The following is a 16227-nucleotide window of genomic DNA, read 5'->3' as shown; positions in this document are numbered from 1 at the left end:
AATGGTTTGTGTGCCAGAGAGACCCCACTGGAATGGTTTGTGTGTCAGAGACCCCACCAGAGTGATTTGTGTGTCTGTCCCTGCCTGTCCCTGGACCAGGTAATGCCTGTTCAAGCTGCCACTTCAGCTTTGCTTCCAGTGTGGGAGGCAAGAGACAGAAACTGGACCCACTGGTTTACCAGCCCCAGTCTCAGAGGTGGTTTCTCCACACAGCAACACTTTCAGGTGGAAGATACATTTAGGACTAAAGCCAAACAAACAGTGTGCTCTGTTCTGAGAGCGTGGGGGTGAGCATAAAACAGTGCCTGTATTGCCAGATGACTTCAAATACCAGTAAGTGGGAATTCTTCCTCTGTGACATCCCCTTTCCCTTCCCTAGTCAAAATGTGCTATCCCTAGGATTGGCATACAGATGATGGGGTGTCCTTCTCAGACTACAAAGGGTCAGATTTCAAAAGGAAGCCATAGGAAACAGAGAATACTTCTTTGTTTAAGCATGCATTTCAGAGAAAAAACCTAATCCCTAAAAAGTCAGTAACAAAGAAATCAGCTGTCCTGCCACAAGAGAGAAATGTTGCTAATGCCCTCGGAATTTAGCCATGCACCCACTTCCTTTCATTTCCTTATTACTGTTTTAAGCACAAGTCACCCTCCTCCCCTCCACTGACAAGCCTTGAATTCTGGGTCTCTGAAGACCTGAAGGATTAATATACTGCAAAAGCTCTTTTTAACTGCAGACAAAAGGCACCAAAGCCCAGTGCAGGTTGAAAGAACAGTATCTATTTTAAGCTTCTCTTACCTAAAAAAATGTACACAAAAGTCCCTACATTTCCATTCTAGTCTTTTTCAGCAAATTCAGGAGGCTTTAAATAAAGTTCAGATTGTGCCCATGGTTCCTAAATCTTAGTCATTTTCTAGTTTATTTTTTTTACTACTATACTTACAACTTACCTACATAGCAGTCTGCTTTCTAAGAGCTAATCCACAGGGTCTTTTTCAGGCAGGCATGAATTCACATTCATGCCAGCCTCCAAGAAACTGGGCAAGTCCTCTTAAATGCTGAATCCCAGCCAGGACAACAGCTGGGAACTGGCTTTGGGTAGCTAAGACAGAGGTACAGTTAAATTGCCTCTGCTTACTCATTAACCTGACGGTTCTTGTCACGATACCAACTGGGGCAGTATCTGCATTCTCACAGAAAAACAAACAAAAGTCAGTATTTGGAGACTAGAAATGTTTCTCATTGATTCGTTCAGTGGCTAAATAGTAAAATCCATAGAGAATTTAGCCACTAAATATGAAAAAATAAAGATATTTAAGTGAAAAAGTTTGTTCTGATACGCACCAACTTCGCATAAACCCATGAGCACTACTACCCCTGTCCCTTCATTATTTACTTGAGTTTCTCACTGCTTCTCCAGCTCTACAGAGTGATGGCCTAAAGTAACACCCAGGAGTCTTGTTGCACGTAATTAACATTTTTGCACCACTTCTTCTAGCAGGTGTTTTAGCACTTGTCAAAGCAACTACTGTCACCCCACTGTCCTATGAATTGCATAGTGAAGTCTCTGATTTTGTTGTTTTGGTTATTTTGGGTTTTGTTGTTTTTTCAATGTAGTTTTAGTTGGTTTGGATTTTGTTGTTGTTTTTTTAGGTATCCTTTAGCTATGTATCCAGTATACAACTAGACTCAAATCAATGGTCCTGTTCCATTACAGTGCAACTAAAAAGCAGTTTAAGATGTATTACTGAATCAGAGAGTACTAACCTTAGCTGTTTTGAAGACTACAGTACACTACAATAATATACAGAAAGGTAATGGGGAAAATTACCATCTCCAAGATTTACTGTTAAAATTTTTCACAAGTTTTTTGATTGTTTAATCCAAGTCACAATAAATAGAAGGAATTTTCAGCAATAAAAACAAGAAAGCAGAACCATGAGAACAAATCAAGCTGCTGAAACACTAAGCAAGAGGCTAATGTTGATAAAATTAAATTAAAATTAAAATGCTGATCTGCAGACTTTTACATTATTTGTTATTAGAAGCATGTACTGATGTTGAGACCAGCTTGTTGAAGCCCATGATAAGCAAAGTCTATCTCTGAAGAGGCAGGTCTGGTATGAAAGGTGCTTTCACTTAAGTAGCAACATGTGCACACATGCAATACATAGAGCCCACGAAGACTGAAGGAAAAAACCAGAAGAGAATAAAGAAAGAACTAAAACTGAAACCCTGTTCCTCTCAGAGAAGGACACAGAAAGACAAAAATCACCCTTCAATCTCAGCATCTCCAATCTGGTTCCCAGAGCACCCACACTGAAGCCCATTGAACACCAACATCAATTATACAGAGATTAAACCACACCAAACCACTGATGATTATTAGGGGCTCACTTTATGAACAAGCAGAAGAATGATGTAATAAATCCTTGGGCAGCAGCAGAAAATGAAAAAATAATGTGAGGAAAGGGGAGGAAAAAAAGAAAAAAAAAAGATTAGTTATTGCTCCAGAGACATAATTTTGTCCCATTACAGTAAGTCACCACCTCTTTTTCCCCTAAAGGAATGAGAGAGTACAAAACTAGCATTACCACACGCAGGGTTCCAAGAACAATTCAAAAGAATTCCTTGGCTTCTTTATAAGATTTTGAACCCGAGCTCATTTGGACAACATCTTCTAAAGAATCTGAAGAGGTGACCAATTTAATAACAGTAACTGATGATGACAGGAGGTTGCAGCAGCAGAACATAGTTTTCACCTTGTAGCAAAATTTCTATTCATCTAATCCTTGAACTGTGCAACACAAACACCATGAACTGCTCTCCAAATGCAGAAAGAAGGAAAAGGGCAAACAGCACCAGACACAAAGTCCAGATTCACTAAACTAAAGATTTAGTGGGAAATAGAGCTACTAAAGATGGTCACTGACCTGTTCCATGCACAGACGGGTTCAGGCCACATTTTTCAAAGGTGCACTTGCTTACTTCTAGCTGAATTTCAGTTTCAAAAATAGGCTTCCCCACTTAAGGTTATAATACATCTACCATCTATCCACCAAAAACCCCATTCAGTTGAAAAAAACTGCAAGGCAAAATATCAGTGCCTAAACAGCAAGATGAATTATTATTACTGTTTGTGTGGAAATCATGAAAGCCACAAATAATTGAATTTGGTTTGAACTCTTTTCTGTTGAAGAAAAAGCCCTAAACCACAACAAATTTAGTTTCTTTTTAATCTTCATCAAAATTTATCACACTTCTTATTTGCTAATCTTCAAATTTTTCCACTGAAAAACTCAGTATGTAAAACTGTTTTAAACAAATGTACCATTTGAAGAAGACACAACAGGCAGAGCACTGCATCTTCCAAGTACTGAAAACTTGGAACATACACATTTAAGCCTCTGTTCTCAGTGTACATTCATTTACATAGCAGACGTCTGGCTCTGCAAATTAAAGCTCATTGTTCTTTAAGAATCTTAAGGTACAAAAAGAAATAAAAAAAGAAAACACACCATGCCTGAGTGTTTCATATTAACTGCTGCTACGCCTTAAAAAGAATCCACCTGCATCCTACGCTTTAGCACTGTCACTGTTACCCAACTTACAGAATGCTCAAGGACAAACATCCAAAACCTTTGCACACAGTGTCTGACAGAGGCATCTGTCTTTCTCTTTTTGCAAGCAAGTCACCACAGCCAGCTCAGAGCCCTCTGTACTAGAAATTTGCTCTCAGCAGACTTTAACACTTCAGTCTTGAAGGACAAACATTGGGCCTACCTAAGGCTTCCACCAAAAAGTGGTCAGGACTGAAAGCTTTTGGCAGCTCCCCACCTTCCTCTGGCAGCCCCTTCCCAGCCCCACTCACAATGGGGTTCTGCACTTTCTTGCTCTTCAAACTCAAACCCTAAACCTAGACACTAAATCACTGCTTTCTAATTAGGATATGTTTATTATGTAAGAAATAAGGCAAACTGTGTGCTACACTTTGGTCTGGCAGTTAAACCTGGAGCCTGCACACTTGTTTGGCAGGTTCCAAAAGCACTCACTTGGCTCTGTCTGATCTCCACTGACCAAGACTTGAAGGTCCAAATGCAATGGAAGCACAGGAACTGCAAACTAACCTGGTAGCCCTGGAAGAAGCTGAGTATCTCCTTCATTCCTGTGTTGTAGGGCAGGCCCTGCATCCGGACCAGCGCCCCGGGCTGGGGCAGGAGCGGAGTGTGGCTGGCAGAGGCAGCAGCAGCTACAGCTCCTGGGGGAGCTGCAATGTACCCCACTGTGGTAGGAGACACTGGAGGGCTGAAAGAGAAAGAGGGAGCAAAATTGTTATGAAAACCAGTAGCCAGTTCTAGTTCTTGGAATAGGCAAAGATGAATGTGAAAATTTAAGTCTGAAAGTAAACCCCAATGCCACAGAAAATCAAACAGCCCTGATGTGGATTGCTCTGTGGACTCTTAATTTCTCTTCAGCATCTGATAATCTATTTTTAGAGAAAGGAGGGAACGGAAAAGAGCTAACATTTGTAGTTAAAGACATAAGGAGTGGCACTTGTTATTTCACAGGGGAGAACAAAAAATAGCTGCAGAAAACTTAAAATAGTTAATAATTTCCTAAAGAAAAAAGGAGAGGGGTGTGTCATAATATGAAAAGCAGGCAAATGCCCAAATCTGGCATTTCTGAGCCACAAAATAGTGATGAGTTAGCATCTCCAGCTCTGGTCAGGACTCATCTAGCAAGTTAGCACATACTCAAGCTAACAAGTGTCACAAGCCTAGGAACTACCAATGAACAAGCTACTCCCCCATGGACCCAAGCACCAGACTGTAGTGACTCATGCTGATACCATCTGTGGGAAGGGAAAAGGTGGAGATCTGCTTTGCTTTCACATGTAAAAGTGTTCTTTGGTCTCAGTGACACATGAAATCAAAACTAGTACACACCTATGATGAGCCTTTCAGTATGGAAACAGTAAAAGAACAAACTAAGAGATGAGTGTGTAGAGGCATTTATTGACACAGCTTCTCTCCTGGCCAAGAAATAGAACTGCCTTGATGACATTGCCCCAGTGCCAAAAAACCCTGTTAAATATTAGACCAACAGTATCATGAGATTCCAACAGAACCTACAGAAGAGACGAACTTCACTGCAAGGCCCAGAGAATGAGTTAAAATGGTTACTGCCTCTGCTACTGAACATCGAGTTCCCAGGACTACCCACCCCAGAAGTACAAATTTAAAGCTGTTCACAAGTGACCACCCAGTTGCCTGCTGCAGAGATGAAAGGTCAAGAGAAGCAGTTACATCTTGGGGATACCTGGGATAGTAAGCTGTGTAATTCATATAAAGCTGAGCAGCCTGAGCTGGGTAGTAGGTAACAGTTGGAGGAGCAGCTGCAGAGGCCTGGGGAGTCCTGGTGGTTGGCAAGAGGGCTTGTGGCTGGTACAGTGCTGCCTCTGCTGGAATCACAGCTGCTGTCTGGAAAGCAGCATAAGCTGGTGGAGAGAGACCTAAAACCAAAGCAGGACACAGCAGCAAAAAGCAATGAGAATGGAGGTCTCTAGGATGTATCATTCCTTTCCTACAGCAGTGTGATTAAAATTGATTGAAACCATCTGGGCACGATAGATGAACACCTGAGCAAAGACTTGTCTCTAACCTCTCCCCTGGAGACCCTTGCTGTGTCACCATGAATGACAACTGGAACTTTGGAATGAGTAATTCCTGAAAGTTCACAACTGCTAGAGCTGAGAAGCCTTGTCCACATGTAAATGGAAAGTAGGGAACTTGAGAGTTATTCAAAGAAAGCATAAAGCCATGTGCATAGAGAAAGCAGGCGTGCACACCAACACACCCTCATTTTTTCTAACAGAAGTTGTACTCTGTGGGACAAAAGTATCATAATAGGAGCTACACATGGGCATCCATAACTGCTGACCATGAGTCTTCATGGATAAGCTTCCTGTGGCTTCAAAAAGTATTTTTAGGATATATCAAATGGAAAAGAGAATAACCCACTAGATCACTAGTCTGATGCATTTTGATGAACAATTACCTAATTTGTACAGGAATATTAAGCTTAGCTTGGTGTGCTGTCAGATTGTTTTTATATACTATATTTGGCAGCTTTTTACTCTTTTGCAAATACACATCAGTATCTGCTTTATGATTTGGTAGTGACACTAATTAGAACAGTACAGTAAAGGTCCATTTTAATTCCTCAATAAGGTTCATTGTAATTTTAAAATAAAACTTCACCACTCTATAGTCTGTTAGTATATCGACCCAATGGGTGTTTTCCTGCAAAAATAAGCCCAAAGAGTACCTTCTCAATGCTCTAAGGCAAGATAGCAAGAGCACTCATCGGCAGCTGGAATATAGAACTTCTCCCTATTTTAAAAATCCCCTAATTCCAAGTAGGTTTCACTACAGGCAAGTCTACTGCAGAGCTCAGAAGAACAGTCCACCCATCAAAAGCAAAGTGTGCAACAATTTCACTGGCAAGGCCTTGCTGCCCTCTACTCATCACCGAAAATACAATAAAAACGCCTCTGATCAGTCCCATTATTGCCCAAAGGGAACAATTCCAATCTCAGCATGTATATTGATCATGGCAAAACCCAAGTCAAAAGGTGAAAGGCCACAAGCTTCAGCACCTACCACATGTCAGCCTTTAGCAGCAGAGAGCAGCAGAATTGGAGACTTACATGGTAACTTACATGGCGGTGGGGACAAGCCACTACGATTTAAAGTGCCACCCATTAAAACAAAGTTCATCTCCTCTCCTGAACACTGGAATACTTCCACATAACGGTCCTTCATCATTTTTTTGTGACATTTTTGAGCCACCATAAAGGCTTTGTCAGCAGATTTCATCTGGATAAAAGCATCACCTGATGGTCGTCCCTAGGGGGAGGCAGGGAAATAATTGTAAGTCAGTCTGTTGTTAAAACACCCAGACCACAAGAATGCAGAAAGGACTAAGATCAAACATCTACCCAAAGTCTGTATTGCTCTTCCTCCTCTGGCACTAATGACTATTGACCCAACAATTATTTATGGGAGCAGAAAAATCGAGACACATGCAAGCAGTTCCCAGTTAACACAACACTTCAGTCTTCTGCAGAAAAAAACAGAGAATCATGAAGCATAAAAAAAGTTTGGAGGTCTCTAATCCAAAGGCTGCTCAAAGCATGACAAACCCTCAGGTTATATCAGGTCACTCATTGCCTTCTCCACTTGATATCTGAGGATCTCCAGGGGTGGAGATTCCACACCATCTCTGGGAGCCTGTTTGGGTGCTTAGCTAATTTCTCTTTGTGATTTTGTTTTTTCCTTTTCACCTAAATGGGATTTTTCATGATGCAGTTTATAAACACTGTCCCTTATTCTTTTGCTGTGAAGCTCTAGGAAGAGTCTGGCTTTGCCTTCCCTGAAACTACTTTTTAGGAACAACAGTATAAAGCTCCAGATCCTTTAGCAAAGTCCATAGCTACATCAGAAATTGATTTCCAGGACTGATTTTCTGCAATCTGACAGACATAGTTGTATACAAAATACTAAAAATTTCCTTAACAAAAAAAAAAAAAAAAAATCAAAGCAAGTATAGTCAACCTGTTTCATTTGTTTTCTTTAATACCTCAGTATTTCTAAGAGTTTATTTTTAACACAAGGCAACAGGGAAAATATATCCCTGTGATCATGTCATTAAAATATACTCAAAACACAATTTTTAATTATCAACTTCCTTTAAAGCCTGAGAAATCTCTAGTCAAATTATAAGTTAGGAAAACCTAAATTGGACACAAATACCAGTCAAACAACACAGCAGGAACCCTGAGGCAGACAGAGCAGCTATGCCATCTAATAAAAGACATTTCTCTCTTGTATATCTCCAGCACCTCACTGAAACACAAGAACCATTTCAACAGCCTCCAGGGTAAGGTTATCATTATAACAGGCTTCATCCTCCCCAGACTGATGCATACACACATACAGAGAAAGAAAAGCAAGTCTGTGTGTAAAAGGGGAAGAGAAATGAGGAAAAGAGACAAAGAGAACACTGTATTTTCCCCAAGTTAGAGAAGACTGAAGCACAGCCAAGATCAGCTAAGCTGCCCTGACTTCCCACTCCGTTCAGACACTGGTAAGTCAATCCTCCCATGTCAAGTGCTGTTACCTGTTGATTAAGGACCATGTGAACTCCATGGGGCTTGATGTCCCCGGTGGCATCTCCCATGAATTCCAGGATGTCATCGATGCCCGCGGTGTAGGGGAGCCCTCGGAGCCGGACGCAGTCGCGGACACTGCCCGTGGCGATGGTGTAGGGTGGGGGGATGACTGGGATGATGGGAGCTGGCAGGGTTGGGATGAGAGGTGTTGACATGTATCGATTGAGTACCTGTTGGGGGAAAAGCACAGCGACAGATTTACACATCATCTGCCTGAGCACAGACCGATTCTCGCAGTACTATTTCCAACAGCATGGAAAAAACCCTTAAACCAAATTCCTGCTGTTTGTTTCCTGTTGGGCATTTGAAAGCTTCAAACTCAGAAAGGGAGAGGGAAAGGCTAACAAATTCAATTTGCTAGACCCTAATAACAGACTTTTCTAATCTCAATATAAAAAAGGTTAAAAGCCAATTACAGTTCATTTTATAATATCTGAAACCACATTCGTGCTAATAAACCAGCATGTCACATACAGTTCTTAGTTAAGTTAGGGTTAATTAAAACAAGTCATTTTAAAAGAACTGAGACCTGAAATAACCAATAAGTAAAAATACGAGCTCTAATTTATCCATAAAACCTGACTGGTTAAGTGAGAGTGTTTGCTTTTTTAACTTGAGTGCTCATCTCCAAGTACAGAGCTTCTGAAGAAAACAAACAAATAAATAAGAACTGTAAGAGACTTCTATCTCAGCATGTCCTGTTGACTCATTCCCAAATGACAAAGTGAAAATATGATGTGTTAGGGCTTACTGCTGAAAAACACTTTCAGTGATGATTACCACAAATAAACACACTCTACTGAAGGAGGTACCAAAAAAGAGGCTACAGCTTTAGTTTTGTCAAAAGGGATTCTTCTTAGTTTTGAGTCTCACAGCCAATAGTTACAACCTGTTGGACTTCTGCTGCTGTGCTCCTGAAGAGTTCTATGTAACGTTTTCCAAGTATTTCTTTGTGCTTTTTAAGTGCACTCTGTGCATATTCTTCACAGGAAAATAACACGAATGCATCTCCTGTGGGCCTGCCATCTGGGTACTTGACAAAGAGAAGTCCCTCTTTCCCTCCTGTGACTGGGCACTCCGGCCCCAGGAACCCCAGCACATCCTCCTGTGTGGCAGTGAATGGGAGGCCTCTCATCCGGATGATAACTTGGTTCTCCTTGGATAAGAACTGGGCCACTTCGTTGGAGGTGCCTGGTGGGCAGAGAACAGCACATGGTCATGCTGGTCACTGCCCTGAGACAGAGCAGTGGCAAAGCAGGAAGGAAAAATACAGGAGGGGAGCAGAGAGCAACAAACCCACAGAAAACCTGAGGCACTACTAACTCCCAGCAATCTATTCTGAAGGGAAAATCCCCTACCCTGCAAGTGTTTTATGTTTTAATGAAATTGGAACAAAGATGAGATTAGAGTGAACTTATACAAATCCACACAGGTGCCTCCACTGCAAGAGCTCATCTTCCTCCCAAACAGCCAGACCTGCCTGTGAACATCACAGCCCAAATGCTGACAGCTCACTTTCAACCACATGAAAACAGAACTTGACAGGGTCAAGTATTCTTGTAAGGCAAACCAGGAAAAGCTACTTCATTATCCATTTGCATCCTCAGACAAGAAAAAATATCAGAACTAGAACAACATTCCTATGGACGTAAGTAATGGCACTGAACTCCAGTATCACTTACCTCCTGCAATTTTTAAGAATTCCTCCCCAGTTGCTTTGTAAACCTTAAAGAGAAAATAACAAAAAAACCCTACATGAAAATCACAACGTTCAACTCTAAACCACACACAAACTCTTTCACAAGCCAGAGAATTTTATTTTGGTACTTTGAGCAAAACAGAAGGGCAGTTTGTTCTCATCAAAAACCGTGGTCTAAAACATTCATGTTGCCCTCCAAAGTTTTATTTCAAGTCACAACTTGTTACCTCAATATATCTGCTGCCCATGTGATGCTTGTGCCTTTCCAGTGCAAGGTCTCTCTGTTCAGAATTGACAAACCGAACCAAGGCCTCCCCATTTCTTCTTCCTTGAGAATTCAGACAAAGAGCCACACCACCTCTGGAAGGCAAAACCAACAAAAATGAACTTAGTTTGACTCTTTAATACAGATAATACACTAATACAAATAATTGTGTAAGAATAGTAAAGAAATCAGACTTTACATGAAGGTTACAGATTGAAAAAGAAATTGCTACTATCCACAACTTAATTTCATTTTTGATGTAACACAATTATACTTTAAAATCCACTCCACTGAGATCATGGGTCTCAGGTTGCACCACTTTCTCAGTTTCCATGAAAATGTAGGTTTGCAAGCCCTTCCTATCACCTCAGAGATGCAGATTTTGATTTCCTCAGAACTCTAAATAAAGAACTGTATTTTCTCAGTGTTGAGAATCCAGAATATATACTAAGTGACAGATATGCTAAACTAAATTTACTTTCTCTCTCCATATATATATGTATACACACATACATCTATACAGAGGTGTACACACGAGTCACATGAAAATTTCTTCCAAACAGGGAGGTTTGTGAGTCTGGCCTGTTTAGGAGGTGCAGCAGAACACTGAAGAGCTGGCACAAAATTAAAGTTTCTGTTGTACTCTGGACTCTGCTTTGATTAATGCAATAGGAGTTTCTCCCTTTAGATCCCAGCAATAAATGAACATATGTTGGCTTTCAATTGATAAGTCTCTTTCAAAACTCTTTCTCACACACTTAAGGCTGGTAAACCTGTTCACTTATCACGACCACAGCACGGGAAGGGGCCACATGGGAAAGACAAGTGGAAGTGAGGACTCTAGTGGGAAGTGTGGGGGATGTGTCAAACAAATATTGAAGGAACTTGCTATTAGACAAAAAGCAAGGCAAATTCTTATCTTACTTGGCAATATTGAGTCCTTTGAAGAATCGAGCAATATCTTGGTCTGAAGACTGCCATGGCAAACCTCTGGCACGTATTACTGTCTCACTGTCCACAGTTTCAGATTTACTACTACACAGAAAAAAAAAAAAGAAACCAAAGTAAGCTTGAATCTAGGTTTTCCATGATCTTATCAAATTTTGGATTGCAACTGATTTAACTGTAAATTGGGAGTATATTTCCTGTTGAGGCTCTTCTATTTCTATTTTTCATTTCAAAGAAAGGAAAGATAGCTGAGATTATTCTTTTATATATACACAACACTGAAGAGATGCACTATCTTGTCACCACATTGCAGTTCCTTAAATGAAATAAAATAGGAAAACTGGCTTAAAATTAAAGTAATAAGGAACTGGACTCATTTTTTTTGAAAAATCTAACAATCCGAGATCGATGAATACAGGGCAGTCCTAAATATCAGTACAAATTACTTATGCCTAAAATGCTTCATTCTCCAGTCACTGCAATATATTTGAAAACACAGAACATCCTGTTTCTTCTCTCCCTAACCCCAGCACACAGCACAGATACAAGACTTTCAGGAGCAGCACACAGCTCAGGTGCCTATAGGGTGCACTGGCCATTACCCTGTTGACTCAGGGAAAGTTCACAAATATTTCCTCACCAGTGGGTAAGATAAGCCAGCCTCACTGCCATGCAAACCAGCAGCAAGAGAACAAAGAGCATTTAACTTGCAGTGACTTCAGAGAGGTTAAAGTACAGCATCCAACGTGCCAGCTCTGTCTGTCCACACCAGACTGATTGCTGAGGACGTGGTTACTGCTCTCAGGAGCCAACCTGCTTTCACAGTGACTACAGGGAAATATTCACAAGCCTTCCTTACTGCAGGCAAGACCCACCTCTGCTTGTAAACAACTGTGACACTTACCAAGGGCCTGTTTCATACTTGTATTTCACAGTTTCAGGTTCAGTAAATACGTGATCTGCAACAAAACAAAGTTTATATATGACCAGGGTCAGAGATTACTTAAGAATGACACTCTCAATTCTTTCAGAAAAGAAAGATTTCTTTCCTTATAAATAGTTCACTTACTACAACCTTCAGAGAGCATGCTGAAAATGATGGCCACCATGGTTTTCACTTGCCACACGCCAAAGTCCTCCTCTGCTTCATCTGTCCCTAAGCCTAGATCTAAACAGGTGATTATAGAAAATAACAGACTTGCACAACTGTTTGGAAACAAGTAATAAGGCTTTCCTGATATTAACACAGAACTGGTAATCAAATTTGCTTGTCTTAGCAGGGACATGTGAACATTAGACATGTTACTCTGGTCATAAACTGGTTAATATTCACTTTAATGATTAACAGTCTGAAAACTATTAAGAGCTTACATAATTTCAGTGTTTACAGTTTGAAAAAAAAAATAGCTGAATAAGTTCCTGTCACTTAAAACATAATAACTTCAATCACATTCAGGGGGCCCACAGGAATCCTCCTAATTTGAATTTAGATGTAGAGTATTGTTTGGGTTTTGGTTTTGTTTTGAACTCAGTTCAGTCAAGATCATGCAAAAGAAGTACTGTTATGTGCAATCAGTAGAAACTTGTAGGTCATCTGGTGCTGAAAAGGCCACTGACAGCACAGCTTTTCCTTTAAGATCAAGTATCAATGCAAGTTACTAAATATGGTTTAGAAATCAGTGTTAGACTCAAACTGGAGGAAAAAAATTACAAGCAGAGCTCCCCCAACACATGCTGCTTTCACATTCCTTTCACTTCACCTGGGAGTTTTTAAAACCCACATCTTAGTTTAGAAGAATAAAACCTGTAATTATCACAGATATAAAATGTGAGGAAGCATAACTGATTGTGAGCTGGAAGCTGCAGCCAAAGGATACATTCTGCCATGCTCCTGATGGTCTGGTCCTTCCCCGAGGCTGCGCTGGGGTAGCAGGTGCGGAATTCTTTGCGCAGGTCGTAGAAGGAATAGAAACAGTCTGACAGGGGCAGGTTCTGCAAACAAGGCAAAAGGGTTGTTTTGTACACACTTTTCCTGTACACTTCCATTCATATTTCCAGACTGAATGAAGCAATCTCAAAAACCATATAGTTGCATGTCACCAGCTTGTCTGTGATTGAGCAGTTTGGTTCCTTTGTAACACAGTTCAAACCCCACAGCTGTACACAACTGGATCTCTAGGTGAGCAAATCCGAATAGCTGCTGGGAGGCAGACCTGTGCAAAACAGCTGGAGAAGATGGCTGGAAAAAATATTTTAAAAATATCTAGGTTTTGCTGTTTAATATTCCCATTTAGGACACTATTTTCTCTTTTGCAGCTACACTAAGAAGCTGAATTGTACCCAAACATGATGACAAAGTTAAAATAACTATTTTTACAGTACACAAAATATATTTCAGCAACTTCAAGTTATTTATTCATCACTGTTGTGTATTGGGTAAAAACTTTAATTATATAACACTATTAAACAAATGTTTAAGTAGCCCTTTACTCAGGCATTAGCTTATTTTCTCAAAGAATAAAAAAAATAACTTGGTCTAACTCTCTACTTTCTCCCTCACTCTCCAACTGCTTTACCAAATAAAAGTGTAACTTTGGTCTAGTCAAACAGCACCCACCTTTGTAAATAACGAATTAAGAAAAGTCACAAGGTAATGCTTTTTAGAATAGTAGGAACAGCGAGAGCTAAGGTCTGAGGCTTACTAACAATGTGCAGAGAGAAAAACTATTGCAAATTAAAAAGTATTGAAGGAGAAGAGAAAAAAAAGAACTAAGAGAAAGAAATGCAGTACTAAGAGACTCAACATTTGATACCAGATTGACATCATTTGTCCACACCAGATGCATTCCTTGATCTGGTGTGGAGAATTATTTCTTCCACAACATCACAGTTTGTTTTAGTTTTGTCCATTTGTTTCAAGAAGGAAGTACAAAGAATTACCCCCACAAAAAAAATACCAGTGTGTTTGAATGACAAATATAATTCCTGTTTCCTTACTTACCTCATCCCTACAGAAACATGTGCTTTCCATAAAAAGTCAGTGTTAAGTTTTAATACAACACAAACACCAAACTAATACTTGTAGAAACTTGGCATGAGCCAATACTCCTATATAGAGAAGAAAACCCTACAACTGGTCAACTCCTTCCATGTCAGCAGCTTTCCTCCCTGGGGGGATTCCTGGGGGGTTCCTGCAGGCTGGCAAACAGGCAAACTCAAGACCCACCACCTCCCACAAAGGCAAGAGCTGTAGCTCTGCCTCCTGCTGAATAAATGATGCTGGAGAAGCAGTGCCATTCTCAGGGCAGGGACTGCCTGCATGTTCCCCTGCACAGGGCACTGCCACGGGGCTCCACTGATTTCAGAGCCTGGAGAAACCCAGGGCTCTGCACACAACCTGTGCTTTACACAGGCCTAACCAAAGCAATAATTCTCCATCCCTTCTGCTGAGATTAGATCAGGACTTTGTTTCCACTCCTTGAGACACAGAATTTAAAGTACTTGTACTGTCACTGTCTCTATCCTGTCATTCCTAATTTTCCTCTCCATTATGCTCATCTGGGAGTCCAGGTACTGTAACTGACTCTCAAGAGCAAGTGCCAACAATAACTACTTTGCTACTCCCTTGAGACTGGGAAGGAACCACCTTAAATAGCCCTAAAACACTGTAGTTGCCAAGGTTGAATTGAGTGGCTCCCCTCAAACTCACACAAGCTGTTTTCTTTGATGTCCTTAAAGCACAGTGCTGCCTTTCTGCACCAGTTCTGCCCTCGTACCTTTTTGGATGTTTCTGGGTGGAGGACTTGTCGAATGAGTAACTGGCCATCGCTGCAGAGGGTGTAAGAGCTCCTTCCAAGTACTTTCAAATCACTGGATACCAGTTGACTAAACTGAAAAACAAAGTGATAAATTTCATTGTATTGACTGAGAGAGAGAATTTCATGGAACAAGCACTTACCACTATTCCAGCACTTTTACTTTTTTTTTAGGATAAAGTAATTCAGCACTTTGCAAAAGTTTTTAAAAAAAGACATGATGGAGAACAGACATGTGCTCCTGATAAAAGTAAGCAATAAATGGTATGCTTTTGTGGAATAGAAAATAAGAACACCCAGAGTATAATAAAAAGACCAAATAGGAAGATAAGGTCATGGTACAAAAGGTAATGTACAAAACCTAAACTATAATAGAAGTTATTAAATATTTGAAAGAATTTTCAAGATTAATCCCAATACTGATTTTGCAATAACCTTTTCTTCAGTTTTGGCACCTTTGACTTTGGTTATTGCCTTAATAATTTATTTTTTTAACTTCAAAAAGAAAAAAGCTACCCATCAGAATTTACTAATGTCTCAAAAGTAATATGCTAGGAATAGCCCACAGATCATGGTCTAACACCTTCAAAAGTGAAATTATAATGAAGTCAGATCCAAGCCAATTAAAGTTCTTGGTGTATATATATATGGAGATACAGAGCTATGAACACTAGATAAAACAAAATTATTCCCTATCTGTAGGATGGATAATCCCCAGCAGGTTAATTCTCAAGAGGAATGATCTTGTTCAATGTTAGTTTCCATCCCTACACAAGTTTCCAACCTTTTTTTACTCCATACCACTGTTAAAATTCCTTGCCCCTAACAGCCAACTACCATATTATAGCACCTACATCATATCAGTAAACAGTAGCTTGTTAACTAACTTTCAAGGGGACAAATATAATTATCCTAAGCTTCCCCCTTGATGCTACTCCCTCCCAGGAAAGCATCACCTCACAAACAAAGCAATAATTATCATCAGGATGCAGCAGCCACCCAGTGCTTTCAGCAACAGCTTACAACTCCAAAACTACCAAAAGCAAATTACAAGTTGACTTGAAACTCAGACAATATCTTTATGTTGTCTTTTAACCTGTGTATGGGGAGAAAAGAGAGTAGCACTGTTTTATCATCAACACATGTGATGCTTTCCATCCTTACAGTCTCTGCTCAGGAAAGCCCATGTCCTAATGATCCCCCAGCTCCACAATCCACAAATAATCCTAATGATCCCCCAGCTCCACAATCCACCAATAATCCTAA

The 16227-nt window shown here is 40.3% G+C and overlaps 1 protein-coding gene across 6 annotated transcripts in view; it reads right to left on the bottom strand.

Annotated features, from left to right (window-relative positions):
* Positions 1-16227, bottom strand: part of ESRP2 (epithelial splicing regulatory protein 2) — a 42274-nt gene that overhangs the window by 6993 nt on the left and 19054 nt on the right. For 3 of the 6 annotated variants that reach the window (XM_027698290.1, XM_027698293.1, XM_027698295.1), the window contains exons 4-15: positions 14923-15036; positions 13024-13138; positions 12216-12314; positions 12051-12105; positions 11123-11233; positions 10161-10293; positions 9917-9959; positions 9124-9425; positions 8183-8404; positions 6711-6909; positions 5321-5513; positions 4129-4306 (exon numbers count right to left, since the gene is read on the bottom strand). In XM_027698290.1, coding sequence (XP_027554091.1) covers positions 4129-4306; positions 5321-5513; positions 6711-6909; positions 8183-8404; positions 9124-9425; positions 9917-9959; positions 10161-10293; positions 11123-11233; positions 12051-12105; positions 12216-12314; positions 13024-13138; positions 14923-15036 — 1764 coding nt within the window. The remainder of the gene's footprint in view (positions 1-4128; positions 4307-5320; positions 5514-6710; positions 6910-8182; positions 8405-9123; positions 9426-9916; positions 9960-10160; positions 10294-11122; positions 11234-12050; positions 12106-12215; positions 12315-13023; positions 13139-14922; positions 15037-16227) is intronic. The other 3 variants (XM_027698294.1, XM_027698292.1, XM_027698291.1) reach the window with 2 other exon arrangements.

The sequence above is a fragment of the Neopelma chrysocephalum genome, unplaced genomic scaffold (assembly GCF_003984885.1).
Source record: "Neopelma chrysocephalum unplaced genomic scaffold, ASM398488v2 Primary Assembly neopelma1_125, whole genome shotgun sequence".
In the NCBI taxonomy this organism is placed as follows: domain Eukaryota; kingdom Metazoa; phylum Chordata; class Aves; order Passeriformes; family Pipridae; genus Neopelma; species Neopelma chrysocephalum.
Note: the sequence above shows the minus strand (reverse complement) of the source record. Positions and strands in the feature narration are given on the sequence as shown.